General features: G+C 34.5%; 1 protein-coding gene across 2 annotated transcripts in view; it reads left to right on the forward strand.

The window, feature by feature from the left end:
• The first annotated feature begins 5,330 nt into the window (after nucleotides 1–5,330).
• Nucleotides 5,331–17,009, forward strand: part of LOC129218705 (proline-rich protein 5-like) — a 57,502-nt gene continuing 45,823 nt past the window's right edge. For both annotated transcript variants that reach the window (XM_054853027.1, XM_054853028.1), the window contains exons 1-2: nucleotides 5,331–5,526; nucleotides 7,313–7,399. In XM_054853027.1, the coding sequence (XP_054709002.1) occupies nucleotides 5,369–5,526; nucleotides 7,313–7,399 (245 nt within the window). In that variant the 5' untranslated portion in view covers nucleotides 5,331–5,368. The remainder of the gene's footprint in view (nucleotides 5,527–7,312; nucleotides 7,400–17,009) is intronic.

Raw genomic sequence — 17,009 nt, forward strand, 5'->3', positions numbered from 1 at the left:
ATCGTTTGAGGTGCTTGATATCAGATGTTTTAGATTTCTCATTGCAAGCTTAGACGTTATCATTTTTTCAGAATCCTTGCAAAAATGTAAATGGAGAGCACCCCATACTTTTTTATATTAAAGTTGATTGTTTGGTCAATTTTTTTATTCCCATTGTTTTAAGCTAATTTATACTTAGCTGTAGCGCTGTGGGGCATCCTCTCCCTGTTGAATGTACCTTACATTTAAAGATTCTTTTCTACTTTTTAGTTCATTCTCGTACAAGAGCGTGTCAATTAGTTTTTTAAACTATTATTTTATTAATATTTTTCTTAGCTATTTCTAAGAATCATTGCTTTAAATGAGTTAAAAATTTTTGATATTTAAGCAGGGCCGGCAGAAGCCATGCCAGCTTAGTCGAAAACAAAGGAGCAGGCCCTTGGAGGGGGGAAGGGTTCGGAGTAACAGTAGTAAGTTTTATGGGGAGGGGGGGTGCTGGCAAGTGGCCGTTGACTCTCCGTGGTCCTGTAAGGCTGGAAGGGTCTGACCTATGTCCCTCTTGCAGGCAAGCCCGCGTCACCTCTCCAGATATTTCCTAGGGCAGTTTCTATACTGTTTAAAGACTCCTCGTGCAAACAATATATCCGGGGAGGGGGGTGGCGCATAATGAAGCGCTTAGCTCTTTTCTTTTTTACTTTTCTGTTGGAAATGTAACACTTTTACGATCTAAATTTTCAATTAAAAAAAATGATATGTAGAGAAAATTTCACGAGATAGTACTTTTTCTCCAACAACTCCCTAATGTACCTACCTTTCAGCGCGAATCCTTAGATTTTTCATATATCACAAGAGAAGTAGTAAGTAAACTATTGCCATGACCCACGCGCATGCCCGAGTTCGAGCTCAGTTCGTTTCGGTGAAAAAAAGCTGCCCTATCCATTAAAATTCGATCACTTGTGACTGTTCCTGGCAGACATTTTGGTTGTTAGAGACTGTTCTGGTAGAAGTTTGCTCTGTATTGAAATAAGATGTATTCAGCTGGTAATTAATGGATTGGGTAGGCTCCAGGGTCGTGCAGTCTGGGCAGCCAGCTGCACAGGGCCCCGTCGCTAGTGGATTCCGCGCTGACTTACAGTAAATATCTTGAAATTAGAAATCTACAGTTTTTGAAAAAAAAAAAAAAAAAACTAAAAGTTTCTTACAAGTTTAGAACAACTTGGTAAAACGATTAGAGACTGGGGGGAAAGTGCTTTAAATAAATTTATTTATACGAGAGTCCTTGAAAATAATTAAATTAGTCTTTGAGTGTTGTACTTGAAAAGTGCTTCAATTTTAATTCTTATCTAGTGTATAAACTTTAAATTGTTTGAATGTCAAGGATTAACTCTCTCGTTACTTATTCTTCTAATCTCTCCACACCATTTCTTTTAAGAGTTTTATTTAATTTTTATTAGTTATTTTATTTGTCGTTTGGTTAAGGGAGATGATCAAAAACTAACTCTACCAAAGTTCGATGTGAGCAAGTGACGATACGTTGTCCATTCTCGTCTCTCTCGATCAGTGTCGACGATTTGCCGAACCAAAAAAAAAAAATGTTTTGCATTTTCTTAATTTGCAAAAAAAAGTGTGAAACTTGTAAAAAGTTATGGTTTGCCTATTTTTTATTGATATTTTTCTAGTTCGAATTATGCTGGATAAGGCCTCAAGACGCAGGATTTTACATCTATTTTTCCAAATTTTTCACGGGGGAGAAACCCCCAGACCCCCTCAAACTGAATATTCTATATCGCATTTAAGATCGTCCAATTCTCAAACCTTCTCCTGATACTCCCCTCCCTCCAAGTTCAATCGTACAAAAAGTGTGCATGTATGTGGGGGATTGTATCGAGAAAAAAATGCTTTGTTAATCTTAATTAGGTATAATTAGGATTAAATTATTATTAATACAAATTTGTTTTATTTATAAATTAATACGGGGGGGGGCATTAATAATAGGGGATCTACGTTTTGAAAACATTTTAAACGATTGAACTTTTATCTGCATTTCCTCTAAAGCTTTTTTTTTTTTTTAAAAAAAAGATGCTGCCTCATGATTGTCAATGTTGATTAGTCTAGGATATACTCAGGACAAAACGCCAAAGGGTAAGATTTTAACAAACTAATTTTTGAACTTCTTGCATTTATATGATATTTTTACAAACAGTTCTTCATTTCAGTTGAAATTATTTTGCATATACTTGAAAACAGTAGAGGTGTTTGGGGTCGCCCAGCCCATCAGTTTAAATTTTTCCAGGAGTTGGGGACAGAGGGTGTATACTCAATGCAAATTTTATCGGAAAACAACGAAAACCACACCCACTTATATGCAAAAATATTAATTTTTCAATAATTGGGGGAAGGGGGGACAATAGACCCCTTTAAATGATCGACGAGGGCCGCCAATTGTCAACCCCCCAGATATATTAGCTACACTGTAACAAATTTCGGAAACGATTCTGGATATATCGGAAACGTTTCCGAAATAGTAAGAATCCTTCATCCAATAGCGAACTCCTAATTATTCAGAAAGCTTTTTGTTATTACAAAAAATCTAGAAGCGGAAGTGATGACGCAATGCTTCGAAACGTATTTTATCCTTCCAACACGGGCGCCAGTGAGTCGGAAACAACGAGAACTTGTTTTTTTCCTTATCTATGGTTGCTGCAGTAAGCAACTGTTTAGCATTGGATTGCTTGTTATTTCATGTCTAGAGAGTGGTAAAATGCGTCGAAACTAATATTACGCCTTCGCATTTTGGACTGCCCTTGATTTTTTAGACGATGTACGCAGCTATTAAGTTAGTTATTGCGTCTTACAATTCGCTTCTTTACAATTTCCAGTGAGACATATGATATTTCCATGACTAGACATATATAGTGTGTTCAAGCGTGAATAGTTTCAACACCCGTGTTTATACTTTATGAAACGAAACCCTTTGGATTACTTATCCAGTTGTAATGGAGGTACTTAGATTTTATTCCGCTTGTTCACTTGTAAGTATTAATGAATATTTTAAAACATGTTGTTATTTACATTTATATTTTTGTTGATTTGCATTTGATGAGGCTCAATTGTAACTGTTTTTGGGTTTATCTAATTAATTTAAAGTTATCCTACATACCTATGTGCGCAGTGTACTATTTGTTGTAACCAATTGAAACTGAGTAATTACGCAAACAAAAGAAAGAAGATTTATACTTGAAAAGCAATCGCAGAAAAGTTATTCCGAAAATACTCGAAAACGGTTGCAATTAATTCATCTGCTTATTCATTTTGTTAAATGTGGTTAACAATAAAAAATTCCTTGACATGAGTTGTTCCGTAAATAACATTTCCTTCGTGGATATACTAGTTTAATGTAGGACAGTCAGGAGGAATGAGTCAGTGGCAAAAATTGGAACAGCTGCATTTACATGCCAAAATAAAAAGTAATATTATTTCATGTCATTGTTTTAAAAGTGATCATTTTTTAAAAAAAACTATGTTATTAATATGTAATGTACATATGGGGAGAAGACGAGGGGCGTTCACCACGCAGACTGTGCCATTAACATTTTCAGGGAGTTGCTTTTTTAAGGCGGTGCGCTTTATAGCATTTTATGGGTGCACCATCACTCTTATGGTGGGGGGGGGGGGGGTCTCGTATATATGAAATGGAATAATCATGTAATAGAGTTCAATGTTTTAATAAATAAAATATATAATGCATTTTGCGCACACTGTAAAAATAAAATCAGTAACTTATTTTGATTAAGTATTTATATTTGTGATGAACTGGAAAAGGGCAAGAACAGAAGAATCAACCCGAATGGTTCCAGCAGGGGGACTTGGTGTCATATTTAAAGTCATCAATTTCTCTGCTGGTACTTTTCGGTACACTTTGTTCGTCAGAGAAATTGACTTGAGGTGAACGAATTTCGGAACGCGAAGGGTAGGTAAGTCCTGTCAAATTTTATCCGAAGATAAAAGCTATCAAGTTTGATACAAGATATGTTTTTGAGTTCTGCATTAAAAATACAATATGTTGATAGTTTTGTCTTGAAAATATTGAGAGAAAAACTGAAGTGTAATATTGCTTAACAAACAATCCCCACTTTTCAGAAGGTACCCCCCCCCCCCCTCCAATCCCCCGACGATTTTGTTATTAGGAATGAAACAACTAGATTATTTCATAAATTTTCAAAAATTTATAACTGTGCATATGTTATGCTGTTAACCGTGCTATTTGTCATTAGAAATTCAAATAAAAAAAAAAAAAATCCACGAATGATTCTAAAATTGCTTGTATTATTGCTCTTAGATATGAAAGAATTGAAACTGATATGGTATGCAATACTATAGTAAAGAATTTTATTTTAGAAAAAATCACGGAAAAAGGATTCCGAAATTCTCGGAAACGTTTTTGAAAATTGTTTGGAGAATTCCGAAATACTCGGAAACGTTTTCGAAACTTTCATGAACCACAGCTGCACAGAATACTCAGAAACATTTCTGGAAATGACGGAAAGAGGATTCCGAAATACTCAGAAACGTTTCTGAAAATTACAGAAAGAGGATTCCAAAATACTCAGACACGTTTGTGGACATTACAGAAAGAGGATTCCGAAATACTCAGAAACGTTTTTGAAACTTTCATGAACCGCAGCTGCACGATATACTCAGAAACGTTTCCGGATTTTTTATACAGTGTAGCGACGGCCCTGATTGTTTCTAATGATTGTGGCATTTGGTGACATTATGTCTAGAGTATAGTATTTAATTTGTCTAAATTGTTAAAATTATAGTATGCGTCCTCATTTAAAGTAAATTATAACTATAGTTTAAGTACATTAATTTATTTTAAGGGCTTTCACGAAAATACTTTTTAAAAACTCTCATTACTTGTGAATATGTTTACAACAAACATATATACTATTTTTACGCCCGGTGTTCCATCCAGAAATTATTTCTTTCACCGATGGATTTTTTTTAATTTTTTTTTGAACATACCTAAATGACAATTATGGTATTGATAAATAATTTATATCATTATATAGAGTAGTATTACAACTGTTAGCAAACTATTTACTGGTATAATTTCAGACTTCAGCAAAGTGTGAATCATTTCTAATATTTTTTTCTTTCACACACACATTCTTCTATATAATACAAATATTTTTCCGAGATAAAACGAGTGAAAATAACGATACTTTATTTTTATAGGTCTACTGATAAGGTGATCCAAGTGAGCTTAGCACATTTTGAATCTGAACCTGATGATATTCTAACAGACGATCGAGAGATAAACATTAACTATGCTAGAGACTTTTATCTTAAGGTTAAAGTACAAGATGTGTATTTTCCGCTTAGAATGGCTTCCAGGCTTATTAGATCGAAGGCGACCGTAACGGGGCTTCGTTCTGTACAAAATCTTAGTTCTTTAGCTGTTCCCTCGACGCTTGAACAAGTTCCTGAGGATTCTGAAATTAAGTCTAAGTGTAAAATATTTGCTTCTGATGATTGGAAATGGTGAGTCGGAAAACCCCTTTTTTTCTTAAGTATTCTTATATATGTTAAATAACGGGTCACATGAAACGAAGAAAATTCTGTGAAATTTTATTGTGATACTACGTTTTACGGAATAATTTACGGTTTGCTACTATGTGCTATATGCTGTCAAAAATGAAGTGCATGTAATTAAAATTTATCTTTTGTGCCCTTGACCGATCAGACTTGAAAAGAAACACATAGCAAATAAATTTTAAAACCCATTAAATATTATTTAACGTGTATATAAATTATAATAAATATGTGAAGCTATTTTCTTTAAAACATTATGTAATTAATTTATATTGATGTCTCATAGTCTTTTTTTTTTCTTTACGGAAGACAATTTTGTATGTAGCGTCTTAAAAGTTTTAAGAACTGAATTTATAATTCTATTCTATTTAGAGATATTCGGGTGAGCGGGGTTGCTCGCTGAGCGTCATTACCCTATTTTCCACAAATTCACGCAGTTCATTTTTTTTTTTTTTTTTTTTTTGGAATGTTAAGTTGTTACTGTTGGTGTCTTTTTCATAAAATACGTTTATTTATTTATTTTAAGAACTTTTATTAATCAGTACTAAGCCACACTTATACTACTAAAACCTGTCCTCATCTGTTTGTGTGTGTGCCTGTTTGTGTCTGTAACCCTATCTCCACCGGCGGACTGGCAATGCCTACCAGGTCAATAGTGATACCATTGGATGCTGGACATCCAGGGTAAGAGATTCAAATATGTTTATTTTCTTTCAACATTATAGGGCCGGAGATAAGGGGCCTGAAGTGCAGGATATTTGTTTATACCCTCGGGTGAAAGGATTAAAATCATCAATTGTCACCCGCCGCAGGCAACATTAAGACACCACAGTTGGAAAATGGGGGACGGCGAAAGAGGCGTGCAGGAGGCGGATCTTCATAATCTATACTATTAAAATCTGTGTGCGTGTGTGTATGTAATATCTCCTCCGGACTGTCAATGTCTACCAGGTCAACACTGGTGTCGTTGGGCACGAGACAGATAGCGGAAGCTATTCCGCCCTATATCAGCCCTTTAAACTTTAAGGAGATGCACATGAAGTGATAAATATACTATTAAAACCATCAATTGTCACCCGCTGCAGGCGGCATTGACCCGCTGCTGGCGTCAAACGGGGAGCTTGGTGAGCGAAGCGATTAGAGATCGAATCCCCCTAGTGAGTTATGTTTGAAGATCAGTATGGTTTTTCGAATAAATGAAACATAAAATCACGAGTTTCTGTAAAACAGGTAGTTTAGCTAATATTAGAAATTTTTGCTGACTTAACATTGAGGCATTCGGCGTTCATAACCTCAAAATCGTCAGTCCTGAGTTGAGTACAGTGTATAACACAACCTCTCTGATGGTGGTTTTTAAACTGATTTTTACTCTATTTTTTCATTAACAGCTTATGACTTATTATTAGCTTTGGTACAGTAATTTTAATCTTACAACATTATAAAACAGAACTTAAGTTCATATTAAGAGCATAATTCATAAAATAATAGTCAATATTAAGAGTCCAAAACAGCAATACGAAATTTCATAAATGCATTTCGAAGTTACAAGAAACTCCATTTTCAATGCAAAAAAAAGTAAGCTTTTGGATGAAAGAATATTTTGCCTCCACTTCGTTTATTGACCATTCTAGATTAGTGAATCCATAACAAGGACAAAACTGCAGTCTTTGAATGTCAAAACCGGGTTGTCGGTATTTTGCAAATTTATATGTATTTTTATCTTTTTTTTTCTTAGTGTTGATAATGCCGTCAAAAGGATTTTCAAGGATGAAGACTTGTTGACTTTTCAAGGGGAATTTTTCAAATTGCATCAAAATGTAGAGTAAGTCACATATCTGATACTGAGTGTTTTAATGTGTTTTTAATTTAAAGAAGTCGAGAAAAAAAAATTAAATTGCAATTCCAGTGATTATTTTTTTAATAAGCTGAAAAAAAATTATTTTTTATTATTACATATTGTGTTTGTGTGCAAAAAGGAGATAGTGGAAAGAGATAAAAAGTTTACCACAATCATAAAAAAATACAGCTAATAAGAAGCGATATAAAATGACCATTCCAGGATTTGCTTTTCTAAGCTCCCAAATCAATGGAGAATATCCTACATTATGATAGCACGACTGGAAACGTATGTTGATTCATCCCTATTTCGTCTGGTGAACAGGGGCGGACTGGCTATGTGGGCGTTTGGGCAAATGCCAGAAGGGCCGGTTCCTCCGAGGGCCACCGAAAAGATCAGGTTGCAATTGCGAAATTTTTGCGCCATGGCCACACAGAGAGATACCGATAGCTCGGAGAAAGGTTTTAGAGCATTGTGGTATGACGAAAAACTTTTCTTGAGGATTGGGATCGACTAGAGGCCATGTCAGCCTTGTCGGAAACACAGGGTCGCCGAGGGCCAATGTGTGCTCTTTGTCAGTTTAGTCACTGATGGGCCCCCCTCCCGCAGAAAACTTATCAAACTTGTACTAAGGCCTGATTTCTGAATAAACCAACTAGGCCGTGGCCTAGGGCCCCCACTTTTTAGGGGCCCCCAAATGGCTGATATTTTTAAAAACAATAGCTAAAACTGTTTTCGCCAATGGCTAAAATTAAAAGGATTGACTATACAGGGGCCCCTGCTTGTACTACTCCCAGTCCGATCCGGACCCTTTCTAGGGCCGAGTCCCTAGTTTACGACTAGACTGACATGGCCTTTCGTCGGTCCTGCGGAAACAAGGGACCCGGTTTAGAGTTAAGTTTCACGAATTAAAAGTTTCGTGAAGGAAAAGTTCTGTGGCTGGGGTCTCCTTATAACACATCTTCATACATATATGTGTGTGTGTTTGTATGCATAGAGAGGGAGAGAAAGTTTTATGTTTTTTCTTTAAAGAATGTTCTGATCCCCTATCGTTCTCTTTGCTGCTATTTGAGTAAAGGTTGTGTAGGGGGGGGGGAGAGGAGTTTGCTTGCATGTCATTTCCTCTGGGGCTTGGTTAAGCTCACGGTGGCTTGTTCCTGGTCCTTCCTGTACGGCAAAGAGCTGGACGAGAATTTCCCACTGACACTTGTTTTATTTTTACAAAGTAAATGCAGCTTACTATTTTAATAAAACTAGAACCTCTTTTTAGTGTCGGAAATCAGAAAAATCTCTGATTCAATATTTAACCCGGAAGAACTCGTGGTACTTTTTGTCACACGAACGCTCGCGGGGGTATTATTTCAGTAAATTAAGTTTGCAAAATAGAAAAAAAAATGTGTTTTCAATACTGAATTATAAATTGATAAACAGCCTCTATAATATGTTTTAAAAAGTAAAGTTTAAGAAAGTTTTATGATACATAAATCTAAATCTTCTTCTGAGCATTACTGATAATAGCTTTACTGTTCTGTGTCAACTTCTTCTTCATCATCTTCATTAAGGGAGTTCTCATCAGTTGAAACCTCAACCAAAAAGATCTGCAACCTCTTCATTTCATTTTTGTAGCTTAAATAGCGATGCATTTCACAACCTCTTCCTTTACATTCACAATCTGAAATGAAAAGCGTGAGCGCTCGCTCCGGGCCTCTGAGGCCCAAACCGGAATTTTCTGGGAAAAGTGGGAATGTACATTCCTGAAAAGCATGTGGTCAGTATGTAGGTCACCTCGAACGCAGTTACTGTGGACCTCATTCATTTCCGTTGAAGGGGTAATTTTTGGCAGCGTAGTTTTGTAATGACAGGGTCTGAGAGCCCCGATGCGAGTTCTCCCGGGTTAAAGCCTTTCACATCTGTGTGACGCCTCCAGTGCTTCGCTTCAGGGCTGTTTCACTGTCGCTTTTCATGAATAGTCATTTGTGCAATCGAACACTTAAAAACTTTCTCTTTCAGTAATGGTGTTAATCGAAGACACGTTCCTCTTAACAAGAAAGAAAACTGTAAATAAGAAACAACAAGAATGGAGTGGGGTGGGGTGATCCTTATCGTCTCGCAGTGGTGGATTGGTTCAAGAAATCGGCCCTGGCACAAAGGATATCGCGGCCCCATAGCTCCTAATACTAATTTTTACCAAACGATTGGGAAACGATATCCCTTAAATATGAAGAAATCATTCTTAAAAATTAAATACTTAAAAAAAAATAAATAAATAAAATAACGGAACGGATCATTTCTGCGTTTTAATGGTGAACAATTGATACAAGATAAACGAAATCTTGGTTTGTAAAAAAAAAAAAAAGGAAGGGGGGTAAAATAATCTATTTAAATATTTTTAAATGATTGGAGCTTCATTGTGATTATTTCCGTAATAATATCTTCTAACATAACTTTTTTTAGAATAGAAAGGTTATTAGGGAGGCGGGTTGACCCCTTAATTTTGTCAAACACATGTAGCAATACACAGAGAGAAAGAGAGTAGATTTATTTTCTTGCTTATGGGGGTCATTACATTAAATATTAGCAATATAAACCTAATTGTAAGTTTAACATTAGATCAGAAATAAGGGGTCCGGGGGTTTCTCCCCCGGAATTTTTTTTAAATTGTAGTCTTAAAAACTCAATTTTAGATGATCTCTGATGAAGTAGGGAGAACGAAAGTTCGAAGGCCCTCCTCTGGCAATTTTTTGGAAGTGAAACTCCAAAATTGGATTTTTATATTCTTCTCAATTATGTTAGGAAGATGGTGTCCATAAAATTTGTAAAATCTTAGCTCTGAAAACGCGATTTTAGAAGATTTTGAGTGATGTTAGTGAAAGGAGAGATTCGAGCAGCATCCACCAAGAATTTGCTTAAAATGAAGTCTTAAAAATGAAATTCTAGGCTTTCTTTGATAACTTCAATATTAAACTAGGCCATAGAAAGTTGTTCAGAAGTTAAGTTCCAAAAACGAAACTTTAATTGACTTCCTATGATTTTAGGAGGAGGAGTAATGGCACGACTCTCCCTAGATTTTTTCCAAAATTGAAGCATTAAAACCGAGATTTCTGACGTGCTTTAGTATGATGGGGAGGATGTTCAAATTTTTCGATGTTGTAGATTCGGAAACGGTGTTTTAAATATCTTTCGTAGTATTAATAAAAAGAGAAGATCGATGGTAAACTTTCGAAACTAAAGCCTATCAACGCAACACTGTCTTTGGTGTTATTATGCATATACATAAGTGGGGGAAAAAGGAGAGTTTCGCGACAGCAGGCGCAATGCATTGCGCCTGTGACCTCCGCCTGCGACCTCCGCCTCTGACCTCCCCACCGCCTCTCAATCCGCCTGTGACCTCCGGTTGGCGCCTCCCACTTGCCCACCACCTCCCAGGGACGCCGCGAGGACTCCTAGAAGGTTACGGGTTTTTTTCCAGAGTTTTCGCGCGTCCGCGTTTTCGCACTTTGTCGTTTTTACTTCCTTTTACAAAAAAGGAAGTATTGTATTCGCGAAAAAATTTTCACTCAAAAATCGCCCTTAATTTCCATTTTGCTCACCCCCAAATGAATGTTGAGTTTTTTTTTCGATTCGACCACATGCGGAAAAGTGCCTAAGAATGTATAGACACGCGAAATATCCATTTTGACCATCACCGAGGTAATTACAACGACTTTTCTCGTGACGTCTGTATGTATGTGCGTATGTGTGTATGTGCGTATGTGCGTATGTGCGTATGTGCGTATGTGCGTATGTATCTCGCATAACTCAAAAATGGTATGTCCTAGAAAGTTGAAATTTGGTACATAGACTCGTAGTGGGGTCTAGTTGTGCACCTCCCCTTTTGGTTGCTTTCGGATGTTCCTAAGGGGGTCTTTTGCACCTTTTTGGGGGGAAATCATTGTTAATATCAATGCAAACTTAAGTGGTGTTACAATTTGGCGGACACTTGGCGATATATCGCCAGTCTTTTGGTCGCCAAGTTTTGTCGCCAACTTGGCGGAAAATTTGGCGATTTTTTTTTATCTGGTTTTAATTTGGCCATCGTTTTTAATATTTAGAGATTAAACTATTGAATCCCATTAAAATTGCCAATAATGGGAAAATGACATTAAAATGGAGTAAAAGGAAGTCATGTGAGGCACACATCAGCTCGTTTACTTTTAAGAACGTTCATGGCGCTATCTATCGGGACTTTGAATATTTTTTTCCGAACTTAGAATATTTCCATGAATTTATTTATTTTTATTTTTCAGAGTGTCGGGAATCGAACACCCAAACTTTGAGTTAGCAAAAACGTATGCTAACCACTATGCTATATTTTCCATTACTCTTTCAGTCGTAATGTGAATCTGTACCATGACAAGGAATATTACAATTAAATTAATTTTAAAACCATCAATTAATTTACTCTTTAGTACTAATCATGGCACATCATTAACTAAATTTCAGCTCATAACTGAAACTATCATCATTATTATTATTTTTCATAATAACAAAGTTTTTCACTTATGTAAAGATTCATTTAAATACAACCCATTCGAGATTTTAGATTTATTTCAATGCTTTGTGGACTTGAAATATATTTTAAACTTTGATTTTCTTTTTCATGCATTTCAAAATTTATCATTTTTTTTTTACAACATTGATTCTTTGCATGAATTTCAAAACTTGCAATCAATTTACTCTTAGCATTAATTAACACTTATCATTAACAAATTTTCACGGAATTTTTTAAAATCATCTTAAATATGTTTTTTTTTTCTTTTTTTACTTTTATACAACAAAATATTTTTTCTAACTTGTTAAATTTTCTTAATTAATTTTTTTTTCTTTGTCAAATTTACAAAATAATTTTTTTAACTTGTAAAAATTTCGAAGAAATAATTTTCTTAACTATTTTTTTTTTTACTTTCATACAACAAAATATTTTTTCTAACTTGTTAAAATTTCGAAGAAATAATTTTCTTAATTATTTTTTTCTTACTCGTGATTTTTTTTTTATTACGAATAAAAATGAAATCAATTTTTTTTTTACTTTCATACAACAAAATATTTTTTCTTACTTGTTAAATTTTCGAAGAAATAATTAACTTAAATATTCTTTCATACATTTTGAACTTTAACGTTTTTTCCTGTCATTTAGAACTAAAAGGATATTCGCACATGGACTGATGGTAATGTAAAGGAGAATCCACGATTTGACAAAAACGGGTCTTCTCATCAATCCGGCTGCAATCCCCCTTTTATCCACCTTCCGCTTCAACCCGGTGTGAAGCCGGAGTGTGCATAAACAGGGCCGACAGCCAGAGGGCAACCGGGCATTTGCCCGGTGGGCCGGTCATGTTTGGGCCGCTCAGTTGCCCTATCTACAAACAACAAAATGTAAATACCGATGCGTAAATTCTCTAGCTTCAATCCCTCTTAACGCATAGGCTCAAGTCCGCGCCAAGGGAGCCGGAGGGTGATGCTATACCACCTCAGTTTTTCAGAAATGGGGCCGCCAATTTCATTTTAGTAATGCAATAAAAACTCAGGAAACGTTGGCAGCATGAAAAAGTTAAAATACTTTTACCCAATTGTCAGTTTCAGTTACGAATGACAATTTACTTTACTTATGAATGACAATTAACAATTGTTATGAATTGCATTTCATAACAATTGCAATAAAAGTGACATTTTTCAATAAAACTTTAACACAAAGTGCAATTTTAAAACACAATTTAGAGCATCCAAAATACTATATTATTAAAACTATTCAAGTAAAGACCTCCGAAATGTGCGTTTCTAACACTTTTTACGAAAAATGAAGCATTCAGTTTCCCTCAAAATCCCTCGAAGGGTTCAAATCCACAGTTTAAGACCCTTAGAGACCCTTAGTTAAGACAGTTGAATTTGAAAGTGATTAGATTTAAAAAAAATAAAATAAAAACATGGGTCTTAGGGGTCGCCGACAAACATACCCTTTCTACCATTCACCTTTCCTATTTCTTTTTTTTTTTTAAATAAAACTATCATCTTGAAAATCAGAGTTCAAGTAGAGAAAAATACACAGACCCCCGAAACATGGTTTATCTAGGAGAAAAATTAAAATACAGAGAGAGAGATTGAAAATATTGAAATAAATAGTCACACCAGTGTTTTAAGTGTTTGAATGTGAAACAAAACTTTATCAAGAGGTGAAGAAGATTATGAAATTGAAATAAAATGTAGAGTGGAAAAAAAGGTCTAAGGTCATTAAGGCTATTTAAGGTCACCAAAGCATCAGGTCAGTTCAAAAAAAGTTTTTTTTTTTTTTTTTACCTGCGGCCGCAGATAGCTTGCATTTCAAGCAAATAAAAATACCAGGCTCGAAATCGGAAATTTTATTATGGAAAATCTATGTCTAAATGGTTTTGAAAGAGAAAACTGTAGGATGGTGATTCTTTTTTTTGTCCGTAGTTAAAATAAATAGATAAATAAAGATTGGGGCGTAGCCAAAAGGGGGGGGGGAGGGATCCAAAAGCTTATATCTTCCTTTTTTAGTCACCACAGCTAGCCTAAAGTGCGATTTTAAAACTTTGCTTTTTAGGAATTCTCCGAAAAACGCCCTTTGTTTAACGTCATAAAAAATGGCCCACAACAGCGTTATTGGGATTTCAGCTTCGAAAAATTTTGAGAAAAGCGTTTCCGGTGCAACCTACCTAGAAACTTCCCCTCTCAATCATTAAAGGGCGTCAGAAATCAGGGTCGAAAAAATTTCGGAAGTCCCTTGAACATTTTCCCATACATCATCGAAGATTATCTAAAATTACCTTTTCTGAACTTCAATCTCAAAAAAAAAAAAAGAGAACCCCCCGAATCTCCCCTTTCCTCATAGCAACATCATGGCAAAAGAGTTTTTGACATATTCCCTAAAATTAAATTAAATCCTCAAATTAAATCTACACACCAAACAATTTTTGTAACTGACCATAATTATTTCGCTATCTACGTACTATCTACGTTTCTCACTTTCAGATTCTGTATCAAGTAAAAGTTCATGTCATGGTGTCATTGACTCCCAGGTACACTGGTACACAACAGACCTTTATATCTTCCACTAACCCCATCTTTTCACATTAAATATAAACCCTCTCTTTTTCCTTCCGAAAATCTTCGCACAGCTTTCTTTCATCCTCATAAGAATAAATTAATACACACCCTCTTTTCATTCTTATCCAAAGGGGGTTATCTTGTTTAGAGTTTTTAATTTTAAATTATGAACTCATGTAATAAAAAATTACTGTTTTTTCTAAAATTTAATAAACTGTTTTGTTTTTAGTCCCCCTTCACCCCGAGAACACAGTGATTCACATTGTCTATGTTTGGTTTAACAGAATTATTCTCATTTAGTTCCAATTTTTGGTTTTTATGCCATTTATCACGCAGCTTTATAATATTATAATCATTCTGCACTTTTAATGTATTGTATTGTACTTCTTATTGTGTTTTGTAACATTAAAATTCAAATTGTGACAGGTAATGGGAGTCTCTAATGTGTATGTAAGTAGGGGAAAAAGGAGAGTTTCGCGACAGCAGGCGCAATGCGCAATGCATTTCGCCTGTGACCTCCGCCTCTGACCTCCCCACCGCCTCTCAATCCGCCTGTGACCTCAGGTTTGCGCCTCCCACTTGCCCACCACCTCCCAGGGCCGCCGCGAGGACTCCTAGAAGGTTACGGGGTTTTTTCCAGAGTTTTCGCGCGTCCGCGTTTTCGCACTTTGTCGTTTTTTACTTTTAAGAACGTTCGTGGCGCTATCTATCGGTTATACTCGCGATGACGTCAATTCATTGTCCAATTAAAATTCAAAATAGTGATGTCACTTTTTTCCATGTCTTTGATTGGATGATGAGCAGATTGTAGATAAGACAATACGTGTGTTATTAAACGTTGTGCGCATGCGCGTATCGATAACCCCTCGATCGGCGATGATTAAGTGTCACGTGGATCGAATGTGGACGCAGTCAGAAAACATGTGACTGTGAATCATATGATAAGCGATAGCACCGATGTACCTTTCCCAGGCTATGATTATCATTGATTCATCAACATGTGATTTTTTAAATCAGTTTTGACTACACCACCACAAGCAACTATGACGTTGCAAGCGAGATAAAATTATCATTTCTGCTTCGATTTTAAAGGTGCATGGACATTAGTTTCGTATAGTTTGAAAAAAAAAAGAGTTATTTTATTTTGTGAATATGCTAAATGTTCATGCAGAATTTTCTTAATAAATTTCGGCAAACTTATCTCAACATTCGACACCCAAAGATGTCGCATGCAAGTACATTTTTTATACTTCAATGATATTACATTTTCAGACATTACCGAAATTATCGCTTTTGATTGTTACATTGCAAGTAAAAAATCTTTTTGACTGTAAAATTTTGTCTTGCAAATTAAATAATGCCTTTTAGTTTCCCGTAAAACCGTGTTTGAAAAAATTATATTTTTTATCGTGTTGTAACAAGTCGAGAAAATGATCAAACTCTAAAAATATACTAAAAATATCGAAATCACGAAAAAATAATCTAAGTCTGAAATGCTTGAAATTAGTTAAAGACTAAAAAGTAAGAAAATAGTTAAAGACTGAAAATAATTGAAAAACGTTAAAATAGAGAAAAAAAAATCAAAGTGCTAAATGACAGGAAAAAACGTTAAAGTTCAAAATGTATGAAAGAATATTTAAGTTAATTATTTCTTCGAAAATTTAACAAGTAAGAAAAAATATTTTGTTGTATGAAAGTAAAAAAAAAAATTGATTTCATTTTTATTCGTAACAAAAAAAAAAAAAAAAAAATTACGAGTAAGAAAAAAAATAGTTAAGAAAATTATTTCTTCGAAATTTTTACAAGTTAGAAAATTTTTTTTGTAAATTTGACAAAGAAAAAAAAATTAGTTAAGAAAATTTAACAAGTTAGAAAAAATATTTTGTTGTATAAAAGTAAAAAAAGAAAAAAAAAATATTTAAGATGATTTTAAAAAAAATCCGTGAAAATTTGTTAATGATAAGTGTTAATTAATGCTAAGAGTAAATTGATTGTAAGTTTTAAAGTTAATTTCAGTAGAAGTTATTTTTCGGTGAGTCTATTTTTAAAATTTGTAGGATTGTAGACATGAAGTTTTGATACCCCACTTATAATTTTAACATTTCTTGGGTTCTTCATTGATGTTTAACATTTTTATGTGATGTGTTTTATTTTAGCATAGGTAAAAATAATTAAATAAAACTGAAATTTAATGAAAATTCTGTTAATGAAATTAGTTGGCTGTAAAGTAATATTTTGGAAAAGCTGTAGTGAATGATAAATAGTAAAACGCAGTAAGTAAAATAGTAAAGTATGGTAAAGTAAAATAAAATATTATTGGGAAAATGAAATAGTCAAAGTGAATCTACTTCGTGAAAATTTTGTTTTATTCTAACAAGAGTGCTTGTATGAAAAAAAATAATAAAGTAAAATACTATGCGATGAAATAACTAAGGTAAATACTAATCAAAAAATAATTATTAGAGTTGATAAAATAAAATGTGATAAATTA

The sequence above is a fragment of the Uloborus diversus genome, chromosome 3, assembly GCF_026930045.1.
Source record: "Uloborus diversus isolate 005 chromosome 3, Udiv.v.3.1, whole genome shotgun sequence".
Classification (NCBI taxonomy): domain Eukaryota; kingdom Metazoa; phylum Arthropoda; class Arachnida; order Araneae; family Uloboridae; genus Uloborus; species Uloborus diversus.